At 38.0% G+C, this 15516-nt stretch overlaps 1 protein-coding gene across 1 annotated transcript in view; it reads right to left on the reverse strand.

Moving 5' to 3' along the window:
- Positions 1–15516, reverse strand: part of COL24A1 (collagen type XXIV alpha 1 chain) — a 383490-nt gene that overhangs the window by 146120 nt on the left and 221854 nt on the right. Inside the window, exons 26-27 of the mRNA XM_066372218.1 lie at positions 4111–4164; positions 999–1052 (exon numbers count right to left, since the gene is read on the reverse strand). Of these exons, the coding sequence (XP_066228315.1) occupies positions 999–1052; positions 4111–4164 (108 nt within the window). The remainder of the gene's footprint in view (positions 1–998; positions 1053–4110; positions 4165–15516) is intronic.

A 15516-nucleotide genomic window follows, 5' to 3' on the forward strand; every position in this document is an offset into this window, starting at 1 on the left:
CCAAAGGTAAGAGGCCATAAGAAATGTTCCACAGATAGACAATAGAAATAATAAAAAAAAAGATTATATGAAAGCTGTGATTCCTTTTATAAGAAAGGCTTTGCCTAGAAAAGAAGTTTAGTAGCCAGAATGACATACTATAACCTATTGAGAAGAGAATATTCATTTATCTTCTGAAGTTTGTTATATAGATTATGAAACCATATCATTTTTAGAGGTTATATAATGCTATAATTAATGAATGTGAATTTGTACAAATTTTCTAGTTATCCAATTTTAGAAGGACTATATCCTCTATAGTATTAACACTGATTCAGGGAATGTCGTAGGAGCTAAAAATTCCTAAAATTGATTAGTCTATGTGTATATTAAATTTTCTATCTGACAATAACTTTAGAAAAAAGCTGACAACGGCTCTATAAAAAGCCCTTACACAGGCAGTTCCCAGGTTAAGAACAAGATAGGTTCTGTAGGTTTGCAAATGTATGAGTATTTATATGCACAGAAAGGTAAAAATAAATAGTACTATGTTAAGGCAAACATCTGTCTAAATTGCATATAGTAGGTAAATGTATCTGTTCCAACTTACATGCAAACTCTACTTAAGAACAAACCTACAGAACCTCTCATTTATAACCCTGGAACTGCCTGTATTGCTTGTTTGATAATACAGTAGTCAAAACTAAAGCATAATTTAGGTAAAACAAATTTGTACAGGGTATTGTGTGCCACCAAATCCATCACAGCATATTTTCTGAAAAGAGTCTTTTGATAATATTCATGTTATAGTTCCTGTCACACTTAAAAACTTCTGACCAAGCCATCTGCTATGCAAGTTTTTAATGTCTTACAGTATTCTGAAAGGTAAACTGTTTAAAGAATAAGAAAATTCTAACGGCAATTTACTAGAGTATTCATGCAAGACAATTCCACCTCTGGTGTACCTCAACTTTGTTAGGTTCTTTGGAAACATATCATTCAAATCACTGAGTTCTTACCATAGCCCCCTTTTGTCCCTGTGGACCTAGTGGACCTGGACTTCCACGCTCTCCCTTTTAAAACAAAGACAGAAGAGAAACATGAGGCAGGGTAATTAGTCATGATTGAGCTAGGCCTAGACAAAAAAAAAATTGTCCATCAGAACCATAACTTATATGCATATGTTATTCTAATTTCCAATATTTTTTAAATTAAACAATTTTGCATTTTTTACCCTAAAGTTGCTAGATTTTAATACAATAAAAATCCTCCTAAGATATTTTCCAAGGGATAAAAATACTAAAAAAGTCTTATTCAAATTAAAAAAAATAAAAATTATGACTAAATAGGATATAAAATTGAGGATGCATTACATGCTAAAGTTTTATAATGGAAATGCTTACAATTTTGCCACATATAAAATATAAGAATAGTAAAAGTATCAAAACATACTATAAAAATTAACTAAAATGTGTAATCACTGAACAAAATTTTATTAACAAAAATGATTTTGAAGGGTCATCATAATATAAAAATATCCTTAGCAGATTAAAAGTACTAAAATGATTCACTTTAAAATTCCCAAGACTGGCCCTGGCCGGCTAGCTCAGCAGTAGAGTATCGGCCCAGAGTATGGGAGTCCTAGGTTCTATTCCTGGCCAGGGCACACAGGAGAAGCACCCAATTGCTTCTCTACCTTTCCCCCTCTACATTCTCTCTGTCTCTCTCTTCCTTTCCTGCAGCCAAGGCTCCGTTGGAGCAAAGTTGGCCGGGGCACCGAGTTTGGCTTCAAGGCCTCTGCCTCAGGTGCTAGAATGGCTTCTGTTGCAATGGAGCAATGCCCCAGATGGGCAGAGCATCGCCCCCTGGTGGGCATGCTGGGTGGATCCTGGTCAGGTGCATGCAGGAGTCTGTCTCTCTGCCTTCCTGCTTCTCACTTCAGAAAAATAAAAATTAAAAATTAAAAAATAAAGTAAAATTCCAAGGACTGTCAAAATTTTAGTGTAGAAGATTGGACCTAGCACAGAAGTAATTAAATCAGAATGAAAAAAATTATAAAACCATCTAAATTGTATAAACTGAGATCATATTATATTTGTTATATTGTTAATTAAAAATCAGTAAGCATATATTAAGCACTTTTCATGCCCTGAGAGGAGAGTTATAACAAATTTTTGACTTGGAGTCTATCCTCAAGAATTTGGAGATATGACATTCACAAAGGTAAATGGACAATTAAATTTTAAGTTGTGTGATACTTATTCTAAATCCAGGAAGGGAAGAAATCAAGAATTATCAGAGAAATTTGGGAAGACTTTATGGAGGAGATGAGACCGTAGTTGAGTCCTGCAGTTAGGCTTTGAAGAAATAGAGGGAAGGGGAGAGCATTCCCTAACCTAAGAAAACAGTAAGACTAGGAATAGAAACAATTATATAACATATAAGATAGAAAGGTTTATATAGGATAATATTTGATAATTTGTTAGATAAACTGATTAAGCCAAAATTATGTAATATTTGAAACAGCAAAGTAGAGAAGTTCATAGAGTCAACAACAGGAAACCAGCGAAGGTTTTTAAAAAACATTTCATTATGACCCATCAACATTAGTCTTCTGCTTATAGTATACAGAATGGATAAGAAGATATAATGGGAAAGGGTAGGCAAATATGATAGAGGTTAAATATAAGATAAACTGCTAACAGTATGTCTGAGGTGGTGGCTTTGAACTAACTATTAGAATGAATTGTGAAGGTAAAAGCTCTTAACTCAAAGATTAGGTATAGAGGAAATAGGGAAAGGGAAACGCAAGGATGAGTTCACTCTATTCTGGAAGAGTGGAGGAATGAGAGGTACAAGGCATACTAATTAAAATAAAATAATTGGGAAGAGACTTGTTTGAATGTGGGAAATATGTTAAATTTAATTTTAGATATGTTGAGTTTGACTTAAATTAAAAATTTTAGATGAAAATAACTATAATATTATCTAATGTACTTCTAGTCCTGGTTCTACTTAATTATTTACAAGAGTTCTCTTATATAGTAACTGCACTAGACAGCCATGCTTACAATTTATATTCAGCAAGCCAGGTTTCAGTCAAAGATCTAGTAGTTTTTACCTACTTATCAATGATAAGATTTCATTCAAAAATAAAAATGACCTTATTGGTTGAAAGTAAAAGATTACTTTTATTTTTAAAAAAATTATCCTAAAATTTGAAATTCAGTGTGTAAAGGCCATTCCTGAGGTAATCATTTCTAAGTAAATTTAAGCAAATTACAATTTCCATAATTATAGCCAAAAATGTCCATAAATAATTGCAATCTAGATTCCAAGTGGAAATAAGGTTGTTACTGAGACTTGGATCTGGTTGTGATATCTTGTTCTTCCCTTTCAAAACTGCTTCTTTTTTTTTTTTTAGGTTTATAGTTTTTTGTTTGTTTGTTTGTATTTTTCTGAAGCTGGAAACGGGGAGAGACAGTCAGACAGACTCCCGCATGTGCCCGACCGGGATCCACCCGGCATACCCACCAGGGGCGATGCTCTGCCCACCAGGGGGCGATGCTCTGCCCCTCCGGGGCCTCGCTCTGCCACGAGCGGAGCCACTCTAGTGCCTGGGGCAGCGGCCAAGGAGCCATCCCCAGGGGCCGGGCCATCTTTGCTCCAATGGAGCCTTGGCTGAGGGAGGGGAAGAGAGAGACAAGAGAGAGACAGAGAGGAAGGAGGGGGGTGGTGGAGAAGCAGATGGGCGCTTCTCCTATGTGCCCTGGCCGGGAATCGAACCCGGGTCCCCCGCACGCCAGGCCGACGCTCTACCGCTGAGCCAACTGTCTAGGGCCTTCAAAACTGCTTCTTTTAGGGGGTTTTACACTCACAAAGTAGATTAAATATTTTTTAGCCATTAACCTGGACCATCAGTTTCATCTCTTTTCTTCAACCACCTTATTACAACCAAAAAGTACTTTGCTCTTTAAAAATTAGAAACATATACACTATTAGCTATATTTTATTATATTTAAGAGATTCAGAATAAGTAATGTGTTTGAACTTCAGTGATTTCTAATTAACATAAAATATTAATGGTAGCTTTGAAGTCTCACTACTGAACAAAATAATGAAAGTAAGTACCTTTTCACCAATGCTTCCACTCATCCCAACTTCTCCAGGTAAACCAACAGGTCCCTTTTAGGAGAAAATATAACAGAACATATACAGATATTGCATTGATAGCACAGCACCCTGGTTTTAAATCATTTGTGATCATTACATTTCATTCTAATCAATCCTAAATTTATCTTAGAGTAAAATTCCTTCTAGTATAGGTGTCCTGCCTATCGCTTCACATCAGAATAATGTGAAGTCAATAAACAAACATATGCGAATGTCTAACATGTGAAAGGCATTGAGTTTCAAATTCAAACACAGTCCCTGTCCTTGTGGAATTAACAAACAAGTAGATGTTATAAAAAACTGCAGTATTTACAGCTTTTCTTTTTAAATTGAGGTATAATTGACATATAATATTGTGTTAGTTTCAGGTGTACAATATAATGATTCAAATTTGCATACATTGTAAAATTATCACAAAAAGTTTAGTTACCATCCATCACCATACAAAGTTACAAATTCTTTTCTTGTGATGAGAACTTTTAAGATTTACTTTCTTAGCTACTTTTAATTATATTTATATAATACAATATTAATGACTAAAATCATCATCTTGTACATAACATCCTATGACTTTTTATGATGAGAAGTTTGTACCTTTTGACCCCTTCACCCAATTCAACCTGCCGCTAACACTCCTTTTTCTTTGGCAATCACCAATCTCTATAAGTTTGATTTTTGTTTGTTTGGTTCTTAGATTCTACATATAAGTGAAATCATATGATATCTGTTTTTCTCTACCTTATTTCACTTAGCATAATACCCTTAAGATCCACCCATGCTGCAGCAAATGGCAAAATTTAATTATTATTTTTTGACAGAGATTGTGAGTCAGAGAGAGGGACAGATAGGGACAGACAGGTAGGGAGAGAGATGAGGAGCATCAATTCTTCGTTGAGTCTCCTTAGTTGTTCATTAATTGCTTTCTCATATGTGCCTTGATTGGGTGACCCCTTGCTCAAGCCAGCGACCTTGGGCTCAAACCAGCAACCTTGGGCTCAAGCCAGCGACCATGGGGTCATGTCTATGATCCCACACTCAAGCCAGTGACCCTGCACTCAAGCTGATAAGTGAGCGCTCAAGCCTGATGAGCCTGAGCTCAAGTCGGTGACCTCAGGGTTTGAAACCTGGGTCCTCCATGTCCCAGTCCAATGCTCTATCCACTTTGCCACCACACGGTCAGGCCTATTCTTTTTTGTTTGTTTTTGGCCAAATATTATTTTGTGTGTTTGTGTGTGTATGTGTGTGTGTGTGTGTATCTTCTTTATCCATCCATTAGTGCCACAGATTTTTTCATATCTTGGCAATAGCAAATAATGCTTCATGATTAAAGGAGTGTATACAGGGGTTGGCAAAGTAGGTTAACAGTTAGAAGTAGGCAAAAACAGAGTTTATTCTTATATTATTATTTCTTAATGATTATATTATTTGTATTACAACTATAACCTATTTTTACCCTACTGTATATCTTTTTGAATTAGTGTTTTTGTTTTCTTTGGATAAATACACAGAAGTGAAATTGTTGGATCCTGTTATAGTTCTATTTTTGATCTTTTGAGGAACCTCCATACTGGTTTTCCATATTGGCTGCACCAATTTACATTCCTACCGATAGTGTTATGAGGGTTCCCTTTTCTCCACTTCCTCACCAACACTTTTTATGTCTTCTCTTCTTCATAACAGCCATTCAAAGAGGTGTAAAGTGGTATTTCATTATGGTTATGGTTTGCATTTCCCTAAGAATTAGTGATGTTGAGCACCTTTTCATGTGCCTGTTGGCCATCCTTATGTCTTCTTTAGAAAAATGACTATTCAGATCCTCTATTTTTAAAAATTAGACTCTCTCTTTCTTTGCTGTTCAGCTGTATGAGTTCTTTATATTTTTAATATTAATCCCTTATCAAATATATAATTTGTAAATATTCTTTCCCATCCAGGGGGCTTCCTTTTCACTTTGTCAATAGTTTCCTTTGATGTGCAGAAGCTTTTTTTTTTTTTTTCTTCTTCTTCTTTACAGAGACAGAGAGAGAGTCAGAGAGAGGGATAGACAGGGACAGACAGACAGGAACAGAGAGATGAGAAGCATTAATCATAGTTTTTTGTTGCACGTTGCAACAACTTAGTTGTTTATTGATTGCTTTCTCATATGTGCCTTGACCGTGGGCCTTCAGCAGACTGAGTAACCCCCTTGCTTGAGCCAGCGACCTTGGGCACAAGCTGGTGAGCTTTTGCTCAAACCAGATGAGCCCGCGCTCAAGCTGATTACCTCGGGGTCTCGAACCTGGGTCTTCTGCATCCCAGTACGACGCTCAATCCACTGGGCCACTGCCTGGTCAGGCTGCAGAAGCTTTTTAGTTTGATTGAGTCACACATGTATATTTTTGCTTGAGTTACATTTTCTTTTGGAGTCATATCCAAAAAAGTCATTGCAAAGACTGATGTCAAAGAACTTTATGCTCATACTTTCCTGTAGGAGTTTTATAGTTTCAGGTTTTATACTCAAGTAATCTACTCTGAATTAATCCTTTTAAATGCTTTTATATGGTATAAAGACTAGTTTTATTATTTTGCATGTGGCTGTTCAGTTTCTCAATACCAATTTTTGAAGAGATTGTCTTTTCCCCAACACATATTCTTGCCTCCTTTGTCATAAATTAACTGATCATTAATATGTGGGTTTATTTCTGGGTTCTCTCTATTCTGTTCCTTTCGTCTATGTTCTGTTTTTATGCCATTCTATATTATTTGCTCCAGTTTTGTAGTCAAGTTTGAAATCAGTACGATGTCTCCAGCTTTGTTCTTTCTCAAGACTGCTTTTGGTTATTTGGTATCCTTTGTGGTTGCATTTAAATTTTGGAATTGTTTATTCATTTTCTGTGAAAAATGCCATTAGAATTTAATAAGGATTGCATTGAATCTGTAAATTACCTGGATAATATAGAGATTTTAAAAATAATAATTTTTCCAACATTAACATGGAATATCTTTCTATTTAATTGCATTTTCTTGAATTTTTTTCACCAATGTCTTATAGTTTTCACTCCCTTGGCTAAATTTATTCTTAGGTATTTCATTATTTTCGATGTAGCTGAAAATGGGATGGTTTTCTTAATTTCTCTTTCTGATAGTTAATTGTTAGTGTAACAATTTTTTGTATAATCATTTTATACCTTGAAAGTTTACTGAATCTATTGATCAATTCTGACAGTTTTTTTGGTGGGATCTTTAGGATTTTTTACATATAAAAACATGTTATCCTCAAATAGACATGGTATTACTTCTTTCTTTTCAAGTTGGATGCCTTTTATTCCTTTTTCTTGCCTAACTGACATGGGTAACAGTGGGCATCCTTGTCTTGTTCCTGATCTTAGAGGAAAGACTTTCAGCATTTCACTTATGAGTGTGATGTTAGCTGTGAGTTTGTTATATATGGCCTTTATTTATTTATTTATTTATTTATTTATTTATTTATTTATTTTTCTGAAGCTGGAAACGGGGAGAGACAGTCAGACAGATTCCCGCATGCGCCCGACCGGGATCCACCCGGCACGCCCACCAGGGGCAAAGCTCTGCCCACCAGGGGGCGTCTCTCTGCCCCGACCAGAGCCACTCTAGCGCCTGGGGCAGAGGCCAAGGAGCCATCCCCAGCGCCCGGGCCATCTTTGCTCCAATGGAGCCTTGGCTGTGGGAGGGGAAGAGAGAGACAGAGAGGAAGGAGGGGGGGGGAGGGTGGAAAAGCAAATGGGCGCTTCTCCTATGTGCCCTGGCTGGGAATCGAACCCGGGTCCCCCACACGCCAGGCCAACGCTCTACCACTGAGCTAACCGGCCAGGGCCATAAAATCTCATTTTCTTTCTTTCTTTTTTTTTTTTTTGTATTTTTCTGAAGATGGAAACTGGGAGAGACAGTCAGACAGACTCCCGCATGCCCCCGACCGGGATCCACCTGGCACGCCCACCAGGGGGCGACACTCTGTTGCGACCAGAGTCACTCTAGCACCTGGGGCAGAGGCCAAGGAGCCATCCCCAGCGCCCGGGCCATCTTTGCTCCAATGGAGCCTCGGCTGCAGGAGAGGAAGAGAGAGACAGAGAGGAAGGAGAGGGGGAGGGGTGGAGAAGCCGATGGGCGCTTCTCCTGTGTGCCCTGGCCGGGAATCAAAACCGGGACTTCTGCACGCCAGGCTGATGCTCTACCACTGAGCCAACCGGCCAGGGCATATGGCCTTTATTATATTGAGATATGTTCCTCTATACTCAATTTTTTGAGAGTTTTTATCATAAATGAATGATGAGTTTTGTCAAATGCTTTTTAATGCATCTATTAAAATAATCATGATTTTTATCCTTCATTTTAAAAAGATTTTATTTATTGATTTTAGAGAGAGGAGAGAGAAAGGTGTGGACGGGGGTTGAGGAGCAGGAGCATCAACTGGTAGTTACTTCTTGTATGTGCCTTGACTGGGCAAGCCTAGGGTTTCAAACCAGCAACCTCAGTGTTCCAGTCAACACTTTATCCACTGCGCCACCACAGGACAGGCTGTCCTTCATTGTGTTAAAGTGGTGCATCATGCTGATTGATTTACAAGTGTTGAATCATTCTGCATCTCTAGAATAAATCCTACTTGATCACAGTGTAGAATCCTTTTAATGTATTGCTGAATTCAGTTTTCTAATATCTTATTGAAAATTTTTGCATCTATGTTTATCAGAGATGGGTCTGTAATTTTCTTTTCTTGTGATTTCCTTATCTGGTTTTGGTATGAGGAAATAATGACCTCATAAAATGAGTTTGGAAGAATTCTTTCTACTTTCATATTTTGGAAGAGTTTGAGAAAGATACATATTAAATCTTCTTTGATGTTTGGTAGAATTCAATGTTTGGTAGTGAAGCCATCTGGTCTTATACTTTTGTATGGTGGGGATTTTTTAAAATTATTATTCAGTGAGAGGAGCGGAGGCAGAGATAGACTCCCCCATGTGCCCCAACTAGGATCCACCTGGCAAGCCCACTAGGGGGTGATGCTCTGCCCATCTGGGGTCCTTGTTCTGTTGCAACCAGAGTCATTTTTTTAGTTCCTGAGGCGTAGGCCATGGAGCCACCCTCAGGACCTGGGGCCAACTTGCTCTAATTGAGCCAAGGCTTCAGGAGGGGAGGAGAAGAGAGAGAGAGAGAGAGAGAGAGAGAGAGAGAGAGAGAGAAGTTAGAGAGGGAAGGGTGAAGAAGCAGATGGTTGCTTCTCCTGTGTGCCCTGACTGGGAATCAAACCCAGGACATCCACATGCCAGGCCAACACTCTACCACTGAGCCAACCATCCAGGGCTGCTAGGGAATTTTTGATTACTAATTCAATCTCCTTACTAATAATTGTTCTATTCAGATTTTCTATTTTTCATGATTTAGTCTCAGAAGATTTTGTATCTACTATAGGTTTTTGTTTTATGGTTACCATGAGGGTCACGCAGACAGCCTATATATATATATATATGTCTATTTTAAGTTGAGAGCAAGTTAAGTTAGAACTCATTCTAAAATTCTTCGTTTTTACTCCTCCATCATCTTTTGTTTTAGATGCAATATTTTATTTCTTCTTATTCTGTGTATTCTTTTACTAAATATTGTAGTTATACATTTTTACTACTTTTGTCTTTAAACCTTTATACTAGCTTTATGATTAATTTACTACTTTTAGTATAATAAATAACTATATTTATATATCTATTTATATCTATTTATCTATCTTTCTATACAAACACAAATTTACTAGTAAGATTTTTACTTTCATATATGTCCCTGTACTAGTAAATCCCCATCCTGTGAAGCACAAAGAGGGCGGTTGAAGATGGTAGTGTAGAAAGCTGTGGAACTCACCTTCTCCCAGGTGCATAACAAATCTATAACTACATCTGGGACAGTTTCCTCTGAAAGAGACCTGAAAACTAGCTGAAGAGCTCCTCCACAATGAAAGATAAAGGGCCACATCAGGATGAATAAGAGGGAGAGATGTGGTTTTGCCAAAAAACTCACAATCGAGAAGGATCTCACAAAAACAGAGCTTCCAAGGAGTGAGGAGTTCATGCTCACATCAAAATGCCAGCCCCTGGGACCTGTACCAGACAGATGAGCCCCTGAAATGCGTGGTTTTAAAAACCAATGGGCTTGTGTCTAGGACACCCAAAGGGCTGTAGAAAACTGAGATTCTGATCTTAAAGTGTTCTCATGCTGACTCACCAGCCCCGGGAGCCAGTGCAAAAGCAGCAGTTTGAAAAGCACCTAGATTATATGTGAAGGAGATTCATTTGCTAATTTTAAACCATCTCTGGAGGGACAGGAGCCTGTTGGGACTTTCTCTAAGGATAGAGGCACTGGCAGGCACCAGTTTTTGGTTCTCTGTCTACCTTGCTAGCACTGGTGGGTGTGTGCAGGAATAGCAGTCTCTCACTGTCCTGCTAATGCCAGGACATGTTCCTGCTCCCTCATTAAAACTGGCATGTGTGCTCTGGTCCTGTGCCCTCCCATGTCTTGATAAAGCTGGCTGGCGCTGCCCAGCCCTGAGCCCTCCTGTTGCCTCACAACAGCCAGGAGAACACTCCTACTTTGCTGTCTCCCACTGGCTTCCTGATGCCAGTGGGCATACCCTCCACATTGGAGATGACCCTTGATTGCCTAGTTTTGGGGGCCAAGAAGGGGGATTTGCATTTCTGAGCTCCACGGGACATGAACAACCAGAAAGACAATTCTTCATAGGCTACCACCCCAAGGCCCTGCACAGACTGCAGACTGAAGCACACCCACAGTCTTTCTGTGAAAACGTCCATTTACTTGTCCTGGAGCTTCAGCACCAGAGGCACCGTTCAAGTCTGCCACACGTCTAGAGGGTGCAGAGCTGGACTCAGGGACTGTTGGCCAGGGCACATCATCTTTGCACTCTGGCTTGGCCTTGCTACAGCTCACTGGTACTTCCCAGAAAGGAGCTTATATGCTCATCTGGAGCCCCTATTTTTCCAACTGTCACCTAGGGGCACCTCCAGATCATCTGGTTTAGAGGCCAGCAGGGTTTACCACTGTGGTTCTATGGGACTGTATCTTATTGAATACTTTACAGGGGTCTCCAAACTTTTTACACAGGGGGCCAGTTCACTGTTCCTCAGACCATTGGAGGGCTGCCAAATACAGTGGTCCTCTCACTGACTACCAATGAAAGAGGTGCCCCTTCCAGAAGTGCAGTGGGGGCTGGATAAATGGCCTCAGGGGGCCGCATTGTGGCCCGCAGGCCATAGTTTGAGGACGCCTGCTTTAAAAGCTGCTGCCTAAAAGTATGGCTTCTGATAAACCTGAAACTATGTATAGACTGAGATCCTTCCCTTTGGAACACTAACGGGTCTTGGTATACAAGACCCGTTAGTCTTGGTCTCCTCAACAACTGGGGCCTATCAGGAATGAAACAGGTTACTTAGCTAATTACAAAGGTTCAAGAGACAACCAAGAGCTAAGGCAAGGTTGAACAATAAGTTTATTTCCAACACATGACTACTCCTTTAAGACTGGAGTGGTAGTCATTTAGCCTAACACATAGAAACAGACACAGAAAGTCAAGTAAAATGAGAAAATACAGAAATATGTTCAAATGAAAGAACAAGATAAAGCTCTAGAAAAAAACTTTTATAAAATGGAGGTAAGTAATTTACCTGATAAACAGTTTAAAGTGATGATCATAATAAACTTGGGAGAAGAATGGATAACACAGTGAACACTTTAACAAAATGATATAAGTATAAGAAAGTACTAAACAGAAGTCACGGAGCTGGCATGAAAAGCACTGAACCAACTTCTGGTTTGGTTACAAATCAACAATATGAAGAAAATAAAATTAAACACATATTTACTTGTCCATCTAGCAGGCCCTAGATACAAGGAAAAATAAATATACAAAGGATTCCATAATCTAGTAAATTAGGCAAGGCAAATGCATATATTCTGTTAGCTAAGAGAAGTAAAATGCTATACCATGCAAAGGCAGTAGAAATGATATCTGGTTGAGAACATGAGAGAAGGCAGTATTTGACATATGGCTTACTGTTGATGCGATGTAATGGTGAAGTGTATTCAAAACAGGCAACGATTTGAACAGAAGGTGGGAGGTAGCCAATGAAAAAACAGCAAACATAAAACAAATCTAGATTGCTTGAGATACAGGATATGTGTAAGAAACAGACTGGGCTAACCATATTGTTGATGTACTACTAAGAAAGTTGAATATCAAATGAGAAACTTGTATGTGTGGCATTTAAGAAAGAATTTGTGCTCATAGAATAAGTGAGAAAAACAGAACGTGGGTGCGCAGTCAGAAGCTATTGTTATTAGTCCAGGTCAAGTGTAATGATTCTTATGACAATACCATTGTGATTAAAACAGTTTTAAGGGAGAGGACAGTGTTAACTAAAAGATGATGAATGGTTGGACCTTAGTTTTAAAGAGCATTTTATGAATTTGACTCCAAAGGCAAGAGAAGTAAAGGCAAAAATTAATGAATGGAACTACATCAGACTAAGAAGTTTTTGCTCAGCAAGAGAAACTGATAACAAAATAAACAGACAGCCAACTAAATGGAAAATGATATTTTCAAACAACAGCTCAGATAAGGGCCTAATATCCAAAATATACAAAGAACTCATAAGACTCAACAACAAACAAACAATCCAATAAAAAAATGGGAAGAGGACATGAACAGACACTTCTCCCAGGAAGAAATACAAATGGCCAACAGATATATGAAAAAATGCTCATCTTCTTTAGTTATTAGAGAAATGCAAATCAAAACTACAATGAGATACCACCTCACACCTGTTCGATTAGCTATTATTAGCAAGACAGGTAATAGCAAATGTTGGAGAGGCTGTGGAGAAAAAGGGACCCTCATCCACTGTTGGTGGGAATGTAAAGTAGTACAACCATTATGGATGAAAGTATGGTGGTTCCTCAAAAAACTGAAAATAGAACTACCTTATGACCCAGCAATCCCTCTACTGGGTATATACCCCCAAAACTCAGAAACATTGATACGTAAAGACACATGCAGCCCCATGTTCATTGCAGCATTGTTCACAGTGGCCAGGACATGGAAACAACCAAAAAGCCCGTCAATAGATGACTGGATAAAGAAGTTGTGGCACATATACACTATGGAATAGTACTCAGCCATAAGAAATGATTACATTGGATCATTTACAACAAAATGGTGGGATCTTGGTAACATTATACGAAGTGAAATAAGTAAATCAGAAAAAACCAGGAACTGCATTATTCCATATGTACGTGGGATATAAAAGCGACACTAAGAGACATTGATAAGAGTGTGGTGGTTACGGGGGGTGGGGGGAGAGGGAGAGGGGAAGGGGAGGGGGAGGGGCACAAAAAAAACTAGATAGAAGGTGACAGAGGACAATCTGACTTTGGGTGATGGGTAAACAACATGATTGATTGATTGACAAGATAACCTGGACATGGTTTCTTTGAACATATGTACCCTGATTTATTGATGTCACCCTAGTAAAATTAATAAAAAATAAATAAATAAAAGATGATGAGTTAGCCAGGGAATAGCAGTAGTTCTTAGCTTGAAATATTACTTCATGAATCCACAGGAAAATCATAATAATACAGCACATACAACAATAATTGGAGAGGAACAGGAGGGGATCTTAATGAGGATACTCTGGAAGCAAGATACAGAAGAGAAAACAAACAGAACAGTCAGCAGGGGAATGAGGGATGTGCAAAGAAAGTTAAGGGAGAAAAAGTGTCAAGGAGAGAGAAATTGCTGTCATATGGGAAGGGTTGACAAGGCACTGAGATAAACTAATAGAATTTGGAAAATAGAAGGTTGGTAGTGACCTCTAAGAATAATTTCAGTAGCTTTTGTGTGTTTGGATATAAGTTCACTAAAGGGTTAAGAGGGTATAGATGAGGAGAAAATAAAATATATTGTTCATATTATTCTTTTAAGAAGTTAGGCAACAAAAAAGGAGGAGGGAAAATGAGTGCTGGAGGATATATTGATAGTTTGCAAAATGATTCCATTAAAAATTTAATCTTTGTTCTGTCTCCTAAATAAAAAGAATTAATCTATAATAGGAAAATACTCTCCTAAATAGAAGAAAATTATATTCAAAACCTACCTTTTTACTTTGTTTCAAAGAATTTTTTTTTAAAACAGGTTACTATTATGGCCTAATCCATCTTCATTGGTTGAGAACCAACACAGATGTAAGAGAGAAGATACCAACTTGCTTGAACCATTCAAGTCATGGCTGCGGGAGGATAAGAGAGAGCAAGAGAGAAGGAGGAGAGGGAAGGGTAAAGCAGATGGTCACTTCTCCTGTGTGCCCTGACTGGGAATTGAACCCAGGACATCTACATGCCAAAATGATGCTCTACCACTGAGCCAACAGGCCAGGCCTATCCTGTTTTCTAAAAGGAAATTGTTCCTTATATCTATGTGGTTTCTGGTGATTGGCCCCCAGGTCCAAAGAACAAGAAAATAGCATTTGGGGTGTATCTCAGATTCAACCTGAGTGAGATTCTGAGACAGCATCTGGGGTGAAATATTCATGCCCTTCCCTGTGTACTGAGTAATAAATCCTTTCTTGATAGGCCAGAGATGGTAGTTACTAGAGCTCACCAAACACTGAAGACACTTTGTCAGAAAGAAAATTATAGCTTATTATTATTTGTTTTCCAAAATATAGAACTTACTTTACAAAATATTTTTTAAGCCTACTTCTGTTTGTTAAATGAGTTTAGCTTATATTATATATAGAAAATTGTACTATACCAGTCTCTAGTGCCTAAGAAATTAAAACAAACCAAATGAGGAAACAATGAAGCATGGAGATTATGCTAAATCACAATTTGCTAAAAATAGAATATATTTAGCTCTGTTAATTGTTTGTTCTGGAATGAGGCAGGAGGATAAGTGAATAAAAATGATTATTCCTCACCTGTATTGTCTACTGAGTCTCTGAAGCTAAGACTATGCCTAATTAGCCTTATTAATTAAAAGTTTCTGAAAATTAAAGATAAACCATCTATAAACACTGGTGACTGATTCAAGACAATTATTTAGAAAGCTTGTATTCATTAATACTTTTAAAAAGTATAGAAATATCATAAAATAAATCCATTCATTCATTTAGTCAACAAACATTATTTGAGAATATAATACATGCCAGACATTAATGGACAATGTGGAATATTTTATCTAGCCAGTTAAATTTAGACTATAAACTAGCACTTCATTACTTTAGAGCTTCCAGATTGGACAACAGTTTATTTTGGCATCACAGTGTCCCCACTTCTGAATCTTGACAT

This window comes from Saccopteryx leptura, chromosome 3, assembly GCF_036850995.1.
Source record: "Saccopteryx leptura isolate mSacLep1 chromosome 3, mSacLep1_pri_phased_curated, whole genome shotgun sequence".
Lineage (NCBI taxonomy): Eukaryota > Metazoa > Chordata > Mammalia > Chiroptera > Emballonuridae > Saccopteryx > Saccopteryx leptura.